Below are 21569 nucleotides of genomic sequence, written 5' to 3'. Positions count from 1 at the left end.
ACAACATGCTACAATACCCCAGCATGGGGCAACAGAATAGTATTAACAACATGCTACAATACCCCAGCATGGGGTAACAGAATAGGATTAACAACATGCTACAATACCCCAGCATGGGGCAACAGAATAGTATTAACAACATGCTACAATACAACAGCATGGGGAAACAGAATAGTATTAACAACATGCTACAATACCCCAGCATGGGGTAACATAACAGTATTAACAACATGCTACAATACCCCAGCATGGGGCAACAGAATAGTATTAACAACATGCTACAATACCCCAGCATGGGGCAACAGAATAGTATTAACAACATGCTACAATACCCCAGCATGGGGTAACAGAATAGTATTAACAACATGCTACAATACCCCAGCATGGGATAACAGAATAGTATTAACAACATGCTACAATACCCCAGCATGGGGTAACAGAATAGTATTAACAACATGCTACAATACAACAGCATGGGGCAACAGAATAGTATTAACAACATGCTACAATACAACAGCATGGGGCAACAGAATAGTATTAACAACATGCTACAATACCCCAGCATGGGGCAACAGAATAGTATTAACAACATGCTACAATACCCCAGCATGGGGCAACAGAATAGTATTAACAACATGCTACAATACAACAGCATGGGGCAACAGAATAGTATTAGCAATATTTCTGCATTTTTTATATTTTATTTCACCTTTAGTTAACCAGGTAGGCAAGTTGAGAACAAGTTCTCATTTACCACTGCGACCTGGCCAAGATAAAGCAAAGCAGTTTGACACATACAACAACACAGAGTTACACATGGAGTAAAACAAACATACACTCAATAATACAGTAGAAAAACAAGTCTATATACAATGTGAGCAAATGAGGTGAGATAAGGGAGGTAAAGGCAAAAAAAGGGCATGGTGGCGAAGTAAATACAATATAGCAAGTAAAACACTGGATTGGTAGATTTGCAGTGGAAGAATGTGCAAAGTAGAGAAATAATGGGGTGCAAAGGAGCAAAATAAGTAAATACAGTAAGGGGAGAGGTAGTTGTTTGAGCTAAATTATAGATGGGCTATGTACAGGTGCAGTAATCTGTGAGCTGCTCTGACAGCTGGTGCTTAAAGCTAGTGAGGGAGATAAGTGTTTCCAGTTTCAGAGATTTTTGTAGTTCGTTCCAGTCATTGGCAGCAGAAAACTGGAAGAAGAGGCGGCCAAAGGAAGAATTGGTTTTGGGGGTGACCAAAGAGATATACCTGCTGGAGAGCATGCTACAGGTGGGTGCTGCTATGGTGACCAGCGAGCTGAGATAAGGGGGGACTTTACCTAGCAGGGTCTTGTAGATGGCCTGGAGCCAGTGGGTTTGGCGATGAGTATGAAGCGAGGGCCAGAGAGAGCGTACAGGTCGCAGTAGTGGGTAGTATATTAGGCATTGGTGACAAAACGGATGGCATTGTGATAGACTGCATCCAATTTATTGAGTAGGGTATTGGAGGCTATTTTGTAAATGACATCGCCAAAGTTGAGGATCGGTAGGATGGTCAGTTTTACAAGGGTATGTTTGGCAGCATGAGTGAAGGATGCTTTGTTGCGAAATAGGAAGCCAATTCTAGATTTAACTTTGGATTGGAGATGTTTGATGTGAGTCTGGAAGGAGAGTTTACAGTCTAACCAGACATCTAGGTATTTGTAGTTGTCCACATATTTTAAGTCAGAACCGTCCAGAGTAGTGATGTTGGACGGGCGGGCAAGTGCAGGCAGCGATCGGTTGAAGAGCATGCATTTAGTTTTACTTGTATTTAAGAGCAATTGGAGGCCACGGAAGGAGAGTTGTATGGCATTGAAGCTCGTGTGGAGGGTTGGTAACACAGTGTCCAAAGAAGGGCCAGAAGTATACAGAATGGTGTCGTCTGCGTAGCGGTGGATCAGAGACTCACCAGCAGCAAGAGCGACATCATTGATGTATACAGAGAAGAGAGTCGGTCCAAGAATTGAACCCTGTGGCAACCCCATAGAGACTGCTAGAGGCCCGGACAACAGGCCCTCCAATTTGACACATTGAACTCTATCAGAGAAGTAGTTGGTGAACCAGGCGAGGCAATCATTTGAAAAACCAAGGCTATCGAGTCTGCCGATGAGGATGTGGTGATTGACAGAGTCGAAAAGTTGAATATCAGGGGGGCTGTTCGATGCTAATGCAGAACGCCACAGGATGTTTTTGTGTTGGGTAAGGGCAGTCAGGTCTGGAGAGAAGCAAGGGATATATCTGTTCCTGGTTCTAAATTTCTTGAATGGGGCACACCTATTTAAGATGGTTAGGAAGGTATTTTTTTTTTATAACCAGGCATCCTCTACTGACGGGATGAGATCAATATCCTTCCAGGATACCCCGGCCAGGTCGATTAGAAAGGCCTGCTCGCTGAAGTGTTTCAGGGAGCGTTTGACAGTGATGAGTGGAGGTCGTTTGACCTCTGACCCATTACGGATGCAGGCAATGAGGCAGTGATCGCTGAGATATTGGTTGAAAACAGCAGAGGTGTATTTAGAGGGCAAGTTGGTTAGGATGATATCTATGAGGGTGCCCGTGTTTACGGCTTTGGGGTGGTACCTGGTAGGTTTATTGATCATTTGTGTGAGATTGAGGGCATCAAGCTTAGATTGTGGGATGGCTGGGGTGTTAAGCATGTTCCAGTTTAGGTCGCCTAGCAGCAAGAGCTCTGAAGATAGATGGGGGGGCAATCAGTTCACATATGGTGTCCAGAGCACAGCTGGGGGCAGAGGGTGGTCTATAGCAAGCTGCAACGGTGAGAGACTTGTTTTTAGAGAGGTGGATTTTTAAAAGTAGAAGTTCAAATTGTTTGGGTACAGACCTGGATAGTAGGACAGAACTATGCAGGCTATCTTTGCAGTAGATTGCAACACTTCCCCCTTTGGCCGTTCTATCTTGTCTGAAAATGTTGTAGTTAGGGGTAGAGATTTCAGAATTTTTGGTGGTCTTCCTAAGACAGGATTCATACACGGCTAGAACATCCGGGTTGGCAGAGTGTGCTAAAGCAGTGAATAAAACAAACTTAGGGAGGAGGCTTCTAATGTTAACATGCATGAAACCAAGGCTATTACGGTTACAGAAGTCATCAAAAGAGAGCGCTTGGGTAATAGGAGTGGAGCTAGGCACTGCAGGGCCTGGATTCACCTCTACATCACCAGAGGAACAGAGGAGGAGTAGGATAATGGTACGGCTAAAAGCTATGAGAATTGGTCGTCTAGAAATAATAAATAATTTCACTTACAATTCACTGTATCACAATTTCTGTCACGTTCTGACCTTTATTTCCTTTGTTTTGTATTTATTTAGTATGGTCAGGGCGTGAGTTGGGTGGGCAGTCTATGTTTGTTTTTCTATGTTTTGGGGCATTTCTATGTTTCGTCCTAGTATGGTTCTCAATCAGAGGCAGGTGTCATTAGTTGTCTCTGATTGAGAATAATACTTAGGTAGCCTGGGTTGCACTGTTTGTTTGTGGGTGATTGTCTATGTTGATGGCTTGTTTCAGCGCAGCACGCATTAGCTTCACGGTTGTTATTTTGTTTACTGTTTTTGTATAGTGTTCAGGTTTTTCTTTATTAAAATTCATGATGAACACATATCACGCCGCATTTTGGTCCTCCGATCCTTCTCGCCTCTCCTCATCAGATGAAGAGGAGGACGACCGTGACAGAATCACCCACCAACCAAGGACCAAGCGGCGTGGTAAAAGACAGCGACGACAGCAGCAGCAACAACAGCAGCAACAACAGCGGCCGGTATCACAGGACTCCTGGACATGGGAGGCGATACTGAACAGAGAGGGACCCTGGGCACAGGCTGGCGAATATCGCCGCCCCAAAGAAGAGCTGGAGGCAGCGAAAGCTGAGCGGCGGCGATATGAGGAGGCAGCACGGCAGTGCGACAGGTACGAGAGACAGCCCCACATTTTTTGGGGGGGTGGCACATGAGGGGTGGAGCTAAGCCAGGTAGTAGACCTGCGCTCACTCCTCGTGCTTATTATAAGCAGCGCGTTACTGGTCAGGCACCGTGTTATGCGGTTAAGCGCACGGTGTCATCAGTACGTGTCCATAGCCCGGTGCGCTATAGGACAGCCCCCGAGAGTGTCATGTGAGCGCGGGCATCGAGCCAGGGCGTATGGTGCCTGCTCAGCGGGTCTGGTCGCCGGTACGCAGTTTTGGTCCAGGGTATCCTGCGCCGGCTCTGCGTGCTGTGTCTCCGGGGCGCTGGGAGGGTGCAGTGCGTCCTCTGCCTGCGCTCCGATCGTGCCGGGCAAATGTGGGAATGGAGCCTAAGGGAGAGGTGCGTGTAGTAAGCACTAGATCTCCCGTGCTTACCCACAGCCCGGTTCAACCTGTGCCTGCACTCTGGAGGGTCCGGGCTAGAGTGGTTGTCCAGCTTGGGGAAGTGGTGCCAAGGTTGCGCACCAGAGCTCCAGTGCTCCCCCACAGCCCGGTCCTTCAGGTGCCTCCTCCTAACACCAAGCCTCCTGAAGGTCTCCCCAGCCTGGTGGTTCCTGTGGCAGCCCCACGCACCAGGCTGTCTCTCTGTCTCCTCGCTGCAGGTGGTCCTGTCTGTCCGGCGCTGCTGCCGGAGTCTCCCGCCCGTCCGGCGCTGCTGCCGGAGTCTCCCGACTGTCCGGCGCTGCTGCCGGAGTCTCCCGCCTGTCCGGTGCTGCTGCCGGAGTCTCCCGCCTGTCCGGCGCTGCTGCCGGAGTCTCCCGCCTTTCCGGCGCTGCTGCCGGAGTCTCCCGCCTTTCCGGCGCTGCTGCTGGAGTCTCCCGCCTGTCCGGCGCTGCTGCCGGAGTCTGAGGCGCCAGAGCCCCTCAGCCCAGAGGCGCCAGAGCCCCTCAGCCCAGAGTCGCCAGAGCCCCTCAGCCCAGAGGCGCCAGAGCCCCTCTGTCCCGAGCAGCCGCCCCTCTGTCCCGAGCTGCCGCCCCTCTGTCCATTGAGAAGAGTGGCCATGGTTAGGAAGCCACGGAGGCGGACAATGAGGCGGACTAAGACAATGGCGAAGTGGGGTCCGCGACCCGCGCCAGAGCCGCCACCGCGGATAGACGCCCACCCAGACCCTCCCCTATAGGTCAAGGTTTTGCGGCCGGAGTCCGCACCTTTGGGGGGGGGGGTACTGTCACGTTCTGACCTTTATTTCCTTTGTTTTGTATTTATTTAGTATGGTCAGGGCGTGAGTTGGGTGGGCAGTCTATGTTTGTTTTCCTATGTTTTGGGGCATTTCTATGTTTCGTCCTAGTATGGTTCTCAATCAGAGGCAGGTGTCATTAGTTGTCTCTGATTGAGAATCATACTTAGGTAGCCTGGGTTGCACTGTTTGTTTGTGGGTGATTGTCTATGTTGATGGCTTGTTTCAGCGCAGCTCGCATTAGCTTCACGGTTGTTATTTTGTTTACTGTTTTTGAATAGTGTTCAGGTTTTTCTTTATTAAAATTCATGATGAACACATATCACGCCGCATTTTGGTCCTCCGATCCTTCTCGCCTCTCCTCTTCAGATGAAAAGGAGGACGACCGTGACAATTTCATTGGGTCAGAAGTTTACATACACTAAGTTGACTGTGCCTTTAAACAATTTGGAAAAATCCAGAAAATAATGTAATGGCTTTAAAAGCTTCTGATAGGCTAATTGACATAATTTGAGTCAAATGGAGGTGTACCTGTTGATGTGTTTCAATGCCTACCTTCAAACTCAGTGCTTATTTGCTTGACATCATGGGAAAATCAAAAGAAATCAACCAAGACCTCAAAAAAAAATGGTAGACCTCCACAAGTCTGGTTCATCCTTGGGAGCAATTTCCAACCACCTGAAGGTACCACGTTCATCTGTACAAACAATAGTACGCATGTATAAACACCATGGGACCACGCAGCCATCATGGCGCTAAGGAAGGAGACGCGTTCTGTCTCCTAGAGATGAACGTACTTTGGCGCGAAAAGTGCAAATCAATCCCAGAACAACAGCAAAGGACCTTGTGAAGATGCTGGAGGAAACAGGTACAAAAGTATCTATATCCACAGTAAAAATGAGTATTATATCAACATAACCTGAAAGGCCATTCAGCAAGGAAGAAGCCACTGCTCCAAAACCGTCATAAAAAAGCCAGATCACGGTTTGCAACTGCAAATAGGGACAAAGATCATACTTTTTGGAGAAATGTCCTCTGGTCTGTTGAAACAAAAATAGAACTGTTTGGCCATAATGACCATCGTTATGTTTGGAGGAAGAAAGAGGAGGCTTGCAAGCCGAAGAACACCATCCCAACCATGAAGCACGGGGGTGGCAGCATCATGTTGTGGGGGTGCGTTGCTACAGGAGGGACTGGTGCACTTCACAAAATAGATGGCTTCATGAGACAGGAAAATTATCTGGCTATAATGAAGCAACATCTCAAGACATCAGTTACGAAGTTAAAGCTTGGTCGCAAATGGGTCTTCCAAATGGATAATGACCCCAAGCATACTTCCAAAGTTGTGGAAAAATGGCTTAAGGACAACAAAGTCAAGGTCTTGGAGTGGCCATCACAAAGCCCTGACATCAATCCTATAGAAAATGTTTGGGCAGAACTGATAAAGCGTGTGCGAGCAAGAAGGCCTACAAACCTGACTCAATTACACCAGCTCTGACAGGAGGAATGGGCCACAATTCACCCAATTTATTGTGGGAAGCTTGTGGAAGGCTACCCGAAACGTTTGACCCAAGTTAAACCATTTAAAGGTATTGCTACCAAATACTAATTGAGTGTATGTAAACTTCTGACCCACTGGGAATGTGATGAAAGAAATAAAAGCTGAAGTAAATAATTCTCTCTACTATTATTCTCACATTTCACATTCTTAAAATAAAGTGGTGATCCTAACTGCCCTAAGACAGGGAATTTTTACTAGGATTAAATGTCAGGAATTGTGAAAAAATGAGTTTAAATGTATTTGGCTAAGCTGTATGTAAACTTCTGACTTCAACTGTATATTATCTGATTTTGGGGTATTTAGTTTCCTGACACAAAAACAAGCCAGTTGATCAGAATATATCATGGAGTTTAAGAAATTGCTGTCTGTCTAGACACAAAAGGCTGTGAAGTCAGATCACCAGGGACCACTGTTGAAGCCCACTTTTTTTCCCTTTAACTCAGAGCAGCAGAACTTTGTAGTTCTGACAAGCATAGAATAATGATATAGGGTTAGAGGGCTTGAACCGATTCAGCACTTGAACTTCAGCAAGGTAAGTTTGATAAGACAACATCTGAAATTACACAGGAAACAGGGACATCTGGTGTTTAGCTTTCAAATGACAGAAATTAGTAAATAAAGAGAGAGAGAGACAGACAGAGAGAGCGAGAGAGAGAGAGAGAGAAAGAGACAGACAGAGAGAGAGCGAGCGAGAGAGAGAGAGACATTGTTAAAACACTGTATATATATATAATATGACATTTGTAATGTCTTTATAGTTTTGAAACTTCTGTATGTGTAATGTTTACTGTTAATTTGTATTGTTTATTTCACTTTTGTATATTATCTACCTCACTTGCTTTGGCAATGTTAACACATGTTTCCCATGCCAATAAAGCCCTTGAATTGAATTGAGAGAGAGAGAGAGAGAGAGAGAGACGGAGAGAGAGACAGAGACAGAGACGGAGACGGAGAGAGAGAGACAGAGAGAGACAGAGAGAGAGAGAGAGACAAAGGGACAGACAGAGAGAGAGAAAGAGAGAGATAGAGAGAGAGAGAGAGAGAGAGAGAGAGAGAGAGGGAGACAGTGTCAGCAGCAGCTGCCAGTACAGTAGGTGCAATCAGGGCACAGATCACAGACTTTATGTTCTACAGCTAACAGTTTCCAGACCGATATAATCTCATGGCTGGAGACAGAGAATAATCACCACTCTCTTACAGGTACAGAGGAGACATGAGCCTACATATCCTGCCTATAGCCTGCAAAACTTTCCTTATAAATGAACATTAATGTAACAGAAAACATGCCTGTTCAGAAAAGGCAACAGAGTTATATACATAGATACATGTCAGTGCCACTTCACACATCTTCAGAACAAACTGCATATGTGTTTGTGCTAATGCTGATTGTGACGGACCAGAATGAGGTCTGATGGGTTCTCTCTATGCCTATCACTGTGCTTCCTGTGAGGGAGGGTAGGGATCACACGCGACATGCCCACCACAAACCGTTCACTGGCAGTGTTTCTTCACATCCTCCTCAGACCAGACACACCATCACTAGCTATAAAAGCGGAAACCACAATGACTCAGTCATTCTGAAACCGAGAGCATCTGGGCCGTGTCGGGCTGGGCTAGTCATGCACACCATTCTCCTCTCCCATCTCTCCTGGCAGTAAAAGGCAGTGATAACATGAGAACATCAGAGGAGACTGGGTGTCACCTTCACCCTCCTTATAAAGTGGAGGATCTGTTGGCCTGGGTGGATTCTACGGTGCTCTAGTCTAACCTAATGTAATGATCCTGCTAAATGTTTGAATTCAATTAAATGGGAAGCACTATGAAGGTTCAATTGAAATACTAATTCATGACCCATTCACAAACATGTTTCTGGCGAAGGCGGGCAGCCTCTCTTAGTGTGTAAATGGTACGCAGTCTCAATATCTGAGTCTAAATGTTTCACAAAGATAAGTGACAGAGAATTTATGTTGGCACAGGAAGCACTAACTTTTTAACCACGACTGAAGCTGGGCAGACTAAATGATAAATCCTGGTATTACTTCACATGGTGCTGTAGCGTTGTAGCCTACAGTATCTGGATAATATGTGTGAAATGCTTGATAATGTATGTGATATCATGAACAGAGAAGTGTATTTTCTGGGTGATTTAAATATTGACTGGCTCTCATCAAGCTGCCCACTCAAGAAACTGTAACCAATGCCTGCAACCTGGTTTAGGTTGTCAGTCAAACCTACCAGGGTATTTACAAACAGCACCATAATAAAATCATTAACATGTAATAATTACATCTTTACTAATGCTGCAGAAATGTGCTTTAAAGCAGTATCCAAATCTGTAGGATGTAGTGATCACAATATAGTAGTTATATCTAGGAAAACCAACGTTCCAGAGGCTGGGCCTAATATAGTGTATAAGAGGTCATACAAAACGTTTTGTAGTGATTCATATGTTGATGATGTAAATAATATTTGCTGGTCTGTGGTGTATAATGAGGAGCAACCAGATGCTGTTGGTCTGTGGTGTGTAATGAGGAGCAACCAGATGCTGCACTTGACACATTTATGAAATTGCTTATTCCAGTTACTAATAAGCACACACCTATTATGAAAATGACTGTTAAATCCCCTTGGATTGATGAGGAATTGAACATTTGTATGGTTGAGATGGATGAGGCAAAAGTCTGGCAGCCTAACTGATTGGCACACATACTGCAAATTAAGAAACGAAATAAAAATAAAAATAAATTACACAATGAAACAAAAACAAATGATATAAAGAATGATAGTAAAAAGCTTTGGAGCACCTTAAATGAAATTTTGGGAAAAAGGGCAAACTCGGCTCCATTCATTGAATGAGATCAACCATCACAAACCCCACTGATATTGCCAACTACTTTAATGACTTTTTCATTGTCAAGATAAGCAAACTTAGGGATGACATGCCAGCAACAAACACTGACACTACACATTCAAGTATACAGTATCTGACCAAATTATGAAAGACAAGAATTGTACTTTTGAATTCCGTAAAGTCAGTGTGGAAAAGGTAAAATAGGTATTGCTGTCTATCAACATTGACAAGCCACCGGGGTCGGACAATCTGGATGGAAAACTACTGACGATAATAGCAGACAATATTGCCACTCCTATTTTCCACATCTTAAATTTAAGCCTACTAGAAAGTGTGTGCCCTCAGGCCTTTTTTTATTTTTTTATTTCACCTTTATTTAACCAGGTAGGCTAGTTGAGAACAAGTTCTCATTTACAACTGCGACCTGGCCAAGATAAAGCATAGCAGTGTGAACAGACAACACAAAGTTACACATGGAGTAAGTAAACAATTAACAAGTCAATAACACAGTAGAAAAAAAAGGGGAGTCTATATACATTGTGTGCAAAAGGCATGAGGAGGTAGGCGAATAATTACAATTTTGCAGGTTAATAACACTGGAGTGATAAATGATCAGATGGTCATGTACAGGTAGAGATATTGGTGTGCAAAAGAGCAGAAAAGTAAATAAATAAAAACAGTATGGGGATGAGGTAGGTAAAAATGGGTGGGCTATTTACCGATAGACTATGTACAGCTGGAACAGTAAAACATTCCTTATGGAACAGTAAAACGCAAATACAGTGAAAATACAGTGAATGGCGCATATTATTAAAAGGTATTGTTGGATATTATTCATCCTAATCAGACATGGTTTTTAACATGGATGATACATTGGAGATAATATAAGACAAGTACTAGAAACAATAGAACACTATGACAAATCAGGGAAACTAGGCCTGGTATTCATAGCTGACTTTGAATGGGCATTTGATAAAGTACTGAACGACTGGAGTTTATATATAAATGCCTGGAATATATCAATTTTGGCAAATCTCTTATAAAATGGGTTAAAGTTATGTATAGTAACCCTATGTGTAAAATAGTAAATAATGGCTACTTCTCAGAAAGTTTTAAACTGTCAAGAGGAGTTAAACAAGGTTGTCCACTCTCGGCATATCTATTTATTATTGCCAATGAAATGTTAGCTGTTAAAATCAGATCCAACAATAATATTAAGTGGTCCAAAATCCAGGGCTTTAAAACAAAGGCGTCATTGTACGCTAATGATTCATGTTTTCTTTCAAATCCACAACCTCATAGAGGATCTAGATAATTTTTTAAACCTCTCTGGATTACAACCAAATTATGACAAGTTAATTATATTGTGTATTGGATCACAAAAAAATACATATCTTACATTATCGTGTAGTTTACCAATAAAATAGTTTGACGGGGATGTGAACATACTCGGTATACATATCCTGAAAGAAATAAATGATCTCATTCCAATATATTTCAATAGAAAGTTGGCAAAAATAGTTAAGATCTTGCTACCATGGAAAGGAAAATACCTGTCTACTTGTTGAAAAATCACCCTGATTAACTCTTTAGTCATACCCCAGTTTACCTATTTGCGTATGGTCTTGCCTATACCTAGCGACCTGTTTTTTAAATTATAGAAGCAAAGAATATACCATTTTATTTGGAATGTCAAGCCAGACTAAATGAAAAGGGCCTATTTCTATAATGAAAATTAATTTGGGGGGGGGCAGAAATGATTAAATATTTTAGTATTAGACAAAGGCTTCAATCTTACAAACGTTATACTTAAATTCGAACTGGTTCTCTAGCAAATAAATAAGAATGTCTCATCCTATGTTCAAGAATGGCCCTTTTCCCTTTATTCACATTACATCCCCTCGCTTTCGGTTATTTGCAAAATAAATCATCTCCAAAATATTGTAATTTATTTATCAAGCCATAGAAAGTTGGTTGCAATTTCAGTTGAATCCACCAGAAAATACAGAACAAATAATATACTAAACACTGTGGTTAAACTCAAGTACACTAATTGATTAATTGATTATTTTTATATAAATTAGTGTGTAAAAGATATAATAAATAGGACTGGTGGAGTGATGTCACACATGCAGCTAACAAAAATATATGGAAATATCTGTTCTACCCCAAAATTACAACCAACTGATTGCAGCATTACCGCAAAAATGGAAGAGGCAAGTGGAAGGGGAAAAAAGTAAGGAACTTGTCTGTCGGCCCTGCATTATAGACCAAAATTGGTTAAAGAAATATGTTGATAAATCAAAAAATATATCCGTTTCATTTAAGGACCAAAAAATTGACCACTGCGCAATATAGATTGCAAAATAGTTTGATGTACCGATTCCATGGCACAAGGTTTAAGAACTGATACGCAACACAATCATTAGTTGTTCATTAGTTTACTCCAATTAGGGGAGGGGTGGTAGGGTTAGCGGAAAATTATAAAGGAGATATATTTTTAAAAGATATGTATATACTGTATATATATATATATATAAAATGTTTTTCTGCCAGACAAAGCTCTGCTGATAGCCAGGTGTAGCAGTCACAAGATGTTGGGCACCGTTTGTCACCGTTATAGTGAAATTAATGTATTGTTTAGTGTTGTGTTGTGTAGTGGCTTTGCTGGCATGGATTCCACTTATTATTGTTTTTGCCCCACCAAGATTTACATGCTAAAAATCTCCACTGTTTTAACAAATATGAGGGGCTAAAATATTCTGAATAGAAATTCAGGAAAAGAGGAAGGAGTAGCAAACAGATGCAAAGAGGAGCCACATCTTGCGTCACTTCCGTAAATCTAGCCTACATAAATAGGGTTGTTCACTGTTGAGTTGACCTGTCAAATACTCAAGCGTTCCAGTGGATGTCAAACATATACCAACTGTTTGGTAAGATGTACACACACTAGGTTGTCATTGGCTGAACGTAGTAAGCTTTACCTTACATTGAGCTAGGTTGGCACATGCCCAGTTCAAGCTTGGGCATGCCTAAGTAAAGAGTTTGAGAGTAAGGTTTCAACACAAACACACATGCACACACGGGCACTGAAACATGCACGCTCACACACACATGCACACACGGCCACTGAAACATGCACGCTCACACACACATGCACACACGGGCACTGAAACATGCACGCTCACACACACATGCACACACGGGCACTGAAACATGCACACTCACACACACATGCACACACGGGCCTTTAATAACATTTTAATGTTCAGTCACCATCACGTTTTTCTCAAAGATGATGATTTATTCACAAAAATGAATTAATAAAAATACCAAACCTTGCACTTTACATCTCAGCAACTACACTGTCCTGTATAGTTTAAGACAGAATCTCTATCTAAAAATGTTGTGATGATTACATTACCCTCCACTCAAATGGCAGGTGTTCTGGCCTATTGGCACTCATCGCTTCAACATTTGACAAAGATTAGAAATAGCTAAAGTTGACACCCAGGAAAACATCCTCTTAAAGAGCAGGAAGTTGGTTATCGGAAAGTTGTGGCACAACCACACACATGTTTCATAGCACAGTAACTATGGTAACAAGCTACACACACACAACGAATAGATATAGAAATAGACAGAAGTGGTACAAACACACAGAGATGTTTCATAACACAGTAACTATGGTAACGAGCCACACACACATCCGCCTACTATCAGAGTGACAAAACATCCACAAGTGGTGCAGGTTACGAGCTGAAATTCGGTCCCAATTCACTCCCTACGCCTTCCCCTTTCCCCTAACCCAGAACACTTTGATGTTTGCAGACCTGTGAGTTCCATCACTACACTGCTTTTGACCCTTCAGATCTGCAAACATCCAAGGTGTTGGGGCCAAGGGGAAGGGGTGGGAAGATAATTGGGACCACAGACTCTCAATTCAGGGATGGATTTAGAATTTCTATGGACAAAACTCCCACAGGTGAAGGTGCAAGCTGAAAATCTAGACTCTCAATTCAGGGATGGCCCCTATCAGAGGATGGTGGTGATGACCTGATGCCATTGTGACAGGGGAGGACACCAACGGAAAGACTGTATCCTGTATTGATCTGTTCTCTGTCCTAGGATAGACTTCCATTTTAGCGAGCAGAAACATTTCTCAGTTGAAGATTGGCTTTGATACACTCTTAAAAATAAGGGTTCCAGTTAGAACCAAATAAGGTTCTTCAGAGCGATGCCATAGGGGAACCATTTGAGGTTCTCTGAAGAACCTTAAAAGGGATGGTTCTTTGAAGAACCACACACACTCATCACCTTATTTTATGGAAATAAGGTGTTGAGCCTTATTTGCATATTTCCCAGGGTGCCCTTTGAGTTACCAGTACCACCCATGACTATGCTTGTTAGTGACAAAGACATGGTTGGTGCATTCATAGTCCTGTGGCCTTCACCAAATGAGATCCTAAGTGATTGTGTTATCATTCAAATGAAATTATTTAAGACAATACTGTACATTATTTCATAAGGCCTTATTTTGTGGGCCTAGTTCAGCGTATCCCAGAGTTGGTCCTCAGGACCCCAAGGGGTGAACGTGGGGTTTTTGCCCTAACAATACAGAGCTGATTCAAATGATCAAAGCTGGATGATTAGTTAACCATTTGAATCAGCTGTGTAGTGCTAGGGCAAATAACAACATGTGCACTCCTTGGAGGACCGAGTTTGGGAAACCGTGGCCAAGTTTTACCCTGATACAGTGACGAGAAACTCATGGTTTTACAGGCCATATCAGGTCTGCAAGTCACATTATGCTGGCTTGCAAAGTGATGTGTAATATCAAACATTTGGAATTTTACCCTGCATTAAAAATAACTGTCAAGATTAGAAAGACTACCTAAATGAGACGACCTAAAGACTACCTAAAGACTACCTAAATGAGACTACCTAAATGAGACTACCTAAAGACTACCTAAATGAGACTACCTAAAGACTACCTAAATGAGACTACCTAAAGACTACCTAAATGAGACTACCTAAAGACTACCTAAAGACTACCTAAATGAGACTACCTAAAGACTACCTAAATGAGACTACCTAAAGACTACCTAAATGAGACTACCTAAAGACTACCTAAATGAGACTACCTAAAGACTACCTAAATGAGACTACCTAAATGAGACTACCTAAAGACTACCTAAATGAGACTACCTAAAGACTACCTAAATGAGACTACCTAAAGACTACCTAAATGAGACTACCTAAATGAGACTACCTAAAGACTATTTAAATGAGACTACCTAAAGACTACCTAAATGAGACTACCTAAAGACTACCTAAATGAGACTACCTAAATGAGACTACCTAAAGACTACCTAAATGAGACTACCTAAAGACTACCTAAATGAGACTACCTAAAGACTACCTAAATGAGACTACCTAAAGACTACCTAAATGAGACTACCTAAATGAGACTACCTAAATGAGACTACCTAAATGAGACTACCTAAATGAGACTACCTAAAGACTACCTAAATGAGACTACATAAATGAGACTACCTAAATGAGACTACCTAAATGAGACTACCTAAAGACTACCTAAATGAGACTACCTAAAGACTACCTAAATGAGACTACCTAAATGAGACTACCTAAATGAGACTACCTAAATGAGACTACCTAAATGAGACTACCTAAAGACTACCTAAATGAGACTACCTAAATGAGACTACCTAAAGACTACCTAAATGAGACTACCTAAAGCATATGAACTGGAACAACCATTCCAGTAATGGGTGAAATAAGTCCAAGTAACAGATTGGATCAGTTTAGTAAAATGTATCTTATTTATATTTGAGTAGCATAAGATTAATGACTCAATCAATGTACATGCAAAAACATAGATATTGAAACAAACGATTCTAAAAATCAACCTGCAATAGAGCGTGCTGAGAAATATGATAATGACAGATGGGCGGGGTTTTGGTTCAACTCTGGTTATTAACACCAACACTGAGGTTATTCTACACCACTGAGTTTTAATTTAACTATTTAGAGTGTTAATTTAAATCTTTAATCAACACTCAAAATGTTACACTGAAAAATCAACATTAGGCAACACTGGCCAATTTGCTGTGTGATATGAAAGAGACACGTCTGCAGGCTTTCATACATTTCAAGAACCTTTTAGAATTCTGAAGAACCGTAGATGACACAACAAGAACCTTTTAGAATTCTGAAGAACCGTAGATGACACAACAAGAACCTTTTAGAATTCTGAAGAACCGTAGATGACACAATAACCTTTTAGAATTCTGAAGAACCATAGATGACACAACAAGAACCTTTTAGAATTCTGAAGAACCGTAGATGACACAACAATAACCTTTTAGAATTCTGAAGAACCATAGATGACACAACAATAACCTTTTAGAATTCTGAAGAACAGTAGATGACACAATAACCTTTTAGAATTCTGAAGAACCGTAGATGACACAACAAGAACCCCCCACCCCCCACTTAACTATATATCAAGCAAGAGTTCTCGAAAGAACTTTAAGAGCAGAGGAGGAACCATATTAAGAACCTTCAACCGGCCTCCCGGGTGGCGCAGTGGTTAAGGGCGCTGTACTGCAGCGCCAGCTGTGCCATCAGAGACTCTGGGTTCGCGCCCAGGCTCTGTCGTAACTGGCCGCGACCGAGAGGTCCATGGGGCGACGCACAATTGGCCTAGCGTTGTCCGGGTTAGGGTCGGTAGGGATGTCCTTGTCTCATCGCGAACCAGCGACTCCTGTGGCGGGCCGGGCGCAGTACGCGCTAACCAAGGTTGCCAGGTGCACGGTGTTTCCTCCGACACATTGGTGCGGCTGGCTTCCGGGTTGGATGCGTGCTGTGTTAAGAAGCAGTGCGGTTGTGTATCGGAGGACGCATGACTTTCAACCTTTGTCTCTCCCGAGCCCGTACGGGAGTAGTAGCGATGAGACAAGATAGTAGCTACTACAACAATTGGACACCACGAAATTGGGGAGAAAAAGGGGTAAAAAATAAAAAAATAATTTTAAAAAAGAACCTTCAACCGACGCAGCAGAGCTGAATTAGGATTATTCTTGATTCATGTCATATCGGACCTACAAACACTTGCACTTAAGCATGTAACAACAACAACACAGTAACAACAAAACAAACTCCTACAAACTGTATTTAATGCTGATCATTAAGTTCAGATAACAAATAGCTATGATTGCTATTGCAGCAAGTGTTGGGCTCCATGGCAACCAAAGTGTGAGATGCCTGACAACCTTTCCCAAGTAGCATTGCTCTACTTCTCGAAAACAAGACAGTGACTAAGAAGAATGTATTTTTATATACTGAACTATATAAAAATATGAAAGCAAGATGTAAAGTGTTGGTCCCATGTTTCATGATCCCAGAAATGTTCCATATGCACAAAAAGCTTATTTCTCTAATGTTGGGCACAAATTAGTTTACATCCCTGTTAGTGAGCATTTCTTCCTCCAAGATAATCCATCCACCTGACAGGTGTGGCATATCAATAAGCTTGTTAAACAGCATGATCATTACACAGATGCACCTTGTGCTGGGGTCAATAAAAGGCCACTATAAAATGTGCAGTTTCACACAACATGGCACAGATATCTCAAGTTTTGAGGGAGCGTGCAATTGACATGCTGACTGCGGGAATGTCCACCAAAGCTGTTGCCAGAGAATTCAATGTTAATTTCTCTACCATAAGCCACCTCCAACATCCTTTAAAATAATTTGGCAGTTCGTCCAACCAGCCTCATAACGTCAGACCACGTCAGCCCAGGACCTCCACATCCGGGTTCTTCACCTGCGGGATCCTCTGAGACCAGCCACCCGGACAGCTGATGAAACTGACGAGTATTTATGTCTGTAATAAAGCCTTTTTTGTGGGGAATAGCTCATTCTGATTGGCTGGGCCTGGCTCCCCGGTGGGTGGGCCTTGCTCCAAAATGGGTGGGCCAATGCGCTCCTGCCCAGTCATGTGAAATCCATAGATTAGGGCATAATGAATTGATCTAAATTGACTGATGTACTTATATGAACTGTAGCTCAGTAGAATCATGGAAATTGTTGCATGTTGCGTTTATATTTTTGTTCAGTATACATAGTGAGGAAGTGTCGTGAACATTTTGTGTGGTTTAGAGCAAACAGGATATGGTGTTTTATATCAATGTCACCAACCATGTGTAATATATGGCTCTGGAAACAAACTGCCACATTTCTGAGAATACATTCTTATTGCACTATATTATTGCACTATATATATATATTTTTTTTTAAACATTTATCTAGGGACAAACTACAACAATGCTTCTCTTTGTAGCTCGATGACCACTCCTTCTATTGCAGGAATTCTCTAAATGCACCTCATTAGTTACCTTAATGAAATTATAAACTATTTTAACTTTAGTTCCCAAAAAGACTACAACAACAAGAAAACACAAGAGGTTCCTTATTCACTGTTTTTGGATGAATGAATAGGGGTCATTCTCTGCAATGTAATAAGACTGCCATAGCCTTTCCCCCAGGCAGCACTTCAGTGGCAGTGATTTGAAAAGTCATAGTCAACTGATCAATAATAAATATTACTCTTAGCAAAAAAAAGTATCTTTAATTTACAATCTGTAGGAGCTATGTGAAAAATCACAGCACAATTGGAACATGTATGGCAATTAGAAGTCAAAACTGGATAGATAGATGGGAGGGGTTGAGGGTAGCTGAAGGGTGGGACTAAAGACAAATATATTAAAAAAGATAACTAACTTAAAATACACTGTGTCCACAAAATGTATATAGTATGTATAAGATGGACATAGAAGCCTAAGTGTTGTTGTCCATTAGTTTATTCCACTTAGGGGAGGGGTGGTAGGGTTAGTGGAAAATAATAGAGAAGGAAGACATTTAAAAATATATATTTAAAATAATATACACTACCGTTCAAAAGTTTGGGGTCACTTAGAAATGTCCTTGTTTTTGTCCATTAAAATAACATCAAATTCATCAGAAATACAGCGTAGACATTGTTAATGTTGTAAATGACTATTGTAGCTGGAAATGACAGATTTTTAATGGAATATCTGCATAGGTAAACAGAGGCCCATTATCCACAACCATCACTCCTGTGTTCCAATGGCACGTTGTGTTAGCTAATACAAGTTTATCATTTTAAAAGGCTAATTGATCATTAGAAAACCCTTTTGCAATTATGTTAGCACAGCTAAAAACTGTTGTCCTAATTAAAGAAACAATAAAACTGGCCTTCTTTAGACTAGTTGTGTATCTGGAGCATCAGCATTTGTAGGTTCAATTACAGGCTCAAAATGGCCAGAAACAAAGCACTTTCTTCTGAAACTCGTCAGTCTATTTTTGTTCTGAGAAATGAAGGCTATTCCATGCGAGAAATTTCCAAGAAACTGAAGATCTCGTACAGCGCTGTGTACTACTACTCCCTTCACAGAACAGCGCAAACTGGCTCTAACCAGAATAGAAAGAGGAGTGAAGGCCCCGGTGCACAACCGAGCAAGAGGACAAGTACATTAGTGTGTCTAGTTTGAGAAACAGATGCCTCACAAGTCCTCAACTGGCAGCTTCATTAAATAGTACCTGCAAAACACCAGTCTCAACGTCAACAGTGAAAAGGAGACTCCGGGATAATGGCCTTCTAGGCAGAGTTTCAAAGAAAAAGCCATATCTCAGACTGGCCAATAAAAATAAAAGATTAAGATGGGGAAAAAAACACAGACACTGGACAGAGGAGCTCTGCGTAGAAGGCCAGCATTCCGGTGTCGCCTCTTCACTGATCATGTTGAGACTGGTGTTTTGTGTGTACTGCTTAATGAACCTGCCCCAGCATATTGTTTGAGTTGTGTCCGAATAGAATATAATAAAATAGAGTAGAATAGAATAGAGTAGAATATAATAGAATAGAGTAGAATATAATAGAATAGAGGAGAGAAGAGAAGAATAGAGTAGAGTAGAATAGAATACAGTAGAATATAAAATAGAGTAGAATAGGCACAGAGCCAAATTATTGAACAAACTCCAGACATGCGGACACATAGCCATGGTATTAAACAAACTCCAGCACAGAGCCAAAGTATTGAACAAACTCCAGACATGTGGGCACAGAGCCAAGGTATTGAACAAACTCCAGACATGCGGGCACATAGCCAAGGTATTGAACAAACTCGAGACATGCGGGCACAGAGCCAAAGTATTGAACAAACTCCAGACATGTGGGCACAGAGCCAAAGTATTGAACAAACTCCAGACATGTGGGCACAGAGCCAAAGTATTGAACAAACTCCAGACATGCGGGCACATAGCCAAAGTATTGAACAAACTCCAGACATGCGGGCACATAGCCAAGGTATTGAATCAGAATAATAGCAAGGCGGCACAGCATACATACAGTACATATACAGAAGGTTTGTCTAAAATTGCATCCTATACCCTATAGTGGACTATGTTTGGTCAGAGCTCTGGCCAAATGTAAAGTAGTGCACTATGTAAGCCAGGGAATAGGGTGCCATTTCGTACGCATCCAAGGTATCAGTACCCCAATAGAACCCAATTGAATGAGATCTACCTTGCAGTTTTTGCATCACGTTGGCAATGTCCTTGGGGTTTCTTCCGGACTTCCATGGTGAGGCCATGTCGTTTCTCTGCTACTGGACTGGATCACAGTAGGTAATACACTGATGCAGACGAGACAACACGTTACTTTTCTGAGAAGGGCAACACTCATGCCCCTCCTCTCCTCTGACTGTGTATCTCTCTGACTCTATGTATGTCTCTTTGTGTCTCTGTCTCTCTCGCTGTCTTATCTCTCCCTCTGTCTCTCTCTCTGTCTCTCTTAGTCTCCGTCTTTCTTTCTTTCTTTCACTCTCTCTCTCTCTCTGTCTCTCTCTCTCTCTCTCTCTCTCTCTCTCTCTCTGTCTCTCTCTCTCTCTCTCTCTCTCTCTCTCTCTCTCTCTCTATCTCTCTCTCTCTCTCTCTCTCTCTCAAGCAGCAGAGGGGTCCACTCGAATCTCAGGTTTCAGATAGGGGGATGAGCAGTTCTGCTACCCAGTCGTCCTTCCATTCAATATCTAGAGAGGAGAGAGACGACAGGTGTGCCAGTCAGTGTGTTTTTCTTTAAAAGTGACAGCTACAGCACCTTCTGAAAGTATTCGCACCCCTTGACGTTTTTCCACATTTGGTTGTGTTACAGCCTGAATTTAACATTGTGTGTCACTGTCCTACACATAATAACCCACAATGTCAAAGTGGAATTTTGTTTTTGAAAATGTGTACAAATGAATTAAAAATGAAAAGCTGAAATGTCTTGAGTCAATAAGTATTCAACCCCTTTGTTATGGCAAGCCTAAATAGGTTCTGGAGTAAAGATTTGTATAACAAGTCACATAAAACGCTTCATGGACTCACTCTGTGTGCATTTATAGTGCTTAACATGATTTGTGAACAACTACTTCATATCAGTACCCCACAATTATCTGTAAGGTCCCTCAGTCGAGCACTGAATTTCAAACACACATTCAACCACAAATACCGTGGAGGTTTTCCAATGCCTCGCAAAGAAGGGCACCTATTGGTTGATAGATAAAATAAAAAATCAGACATTGAATATCCCTTTGAGCATGGTGAAGTTCTTAATTACACTTTGTAAAACAGTTACAAAGTTGAATGGCTGTGAGAGGAGAAAACTGAGGATGGATGAACAACATTGTAGTTACTCCACAATACTAACCTAAATGACAGATTGAAAAGAAGGAAGTCTGTACAGAATAAAAATATTCAACAAAAAAGCATCATGTTTGCAACAAGGAACTACAGTAGAACTGCAACAAATATGGCAAAGAAATAAACTTTTTGTCCTGAATACAAAGTGTAATGTTTGGGGAAAATCCAACACAACACATCACTGAGTA

General features: G+C 41.9%; 1 protein-coding gene across 1 annotated transcript in view; it reads right to left on the bottom strand.

Annotated features, from left to right (window-relative positions):
• LOC139384189 (nesprin-1-like) overlaps positions 1 to 20296 on the bottom strand; it is a 170882-nt gene extending 150586 nt beyond the window's left edge. Inside the window, exon 1 of the mRNA XM_071128908.1 lies at positions 20228 to 20296. Coding sequence (XP_070985009.1) covers positions 20228 to 20294 — 67 coding nt within the window. The 5' untranslated portion in view covers positions 20295 to 20296. The remainder of the gene's footprint in view (positions 1 to 20227) is intronic.
• Positions 20297 to 21569: the final 1273 nt, after the last annotated feature.

The sequence above is a fragment of the Oncorhynchus clarkii genome, chromosome 25 (assembly GCF_045791955.1).
Source record: "Oncorhynchus clarkii lewisi isolate Uvic-CL-2024 chromosome 25, UVic_Ocla_1.0, whole genome shotgun sequence".
Classification (NCBI taxonomy): Eukaryota; Metazoa; Chordata; class Actinopteri; order Salmoniformes; family Salmonidae; genus Oncorhynchus; species Oncorhynchus clarkii.
This window is presented reverse-complemented; position numbering and strand designations above follow the sequence as displayed.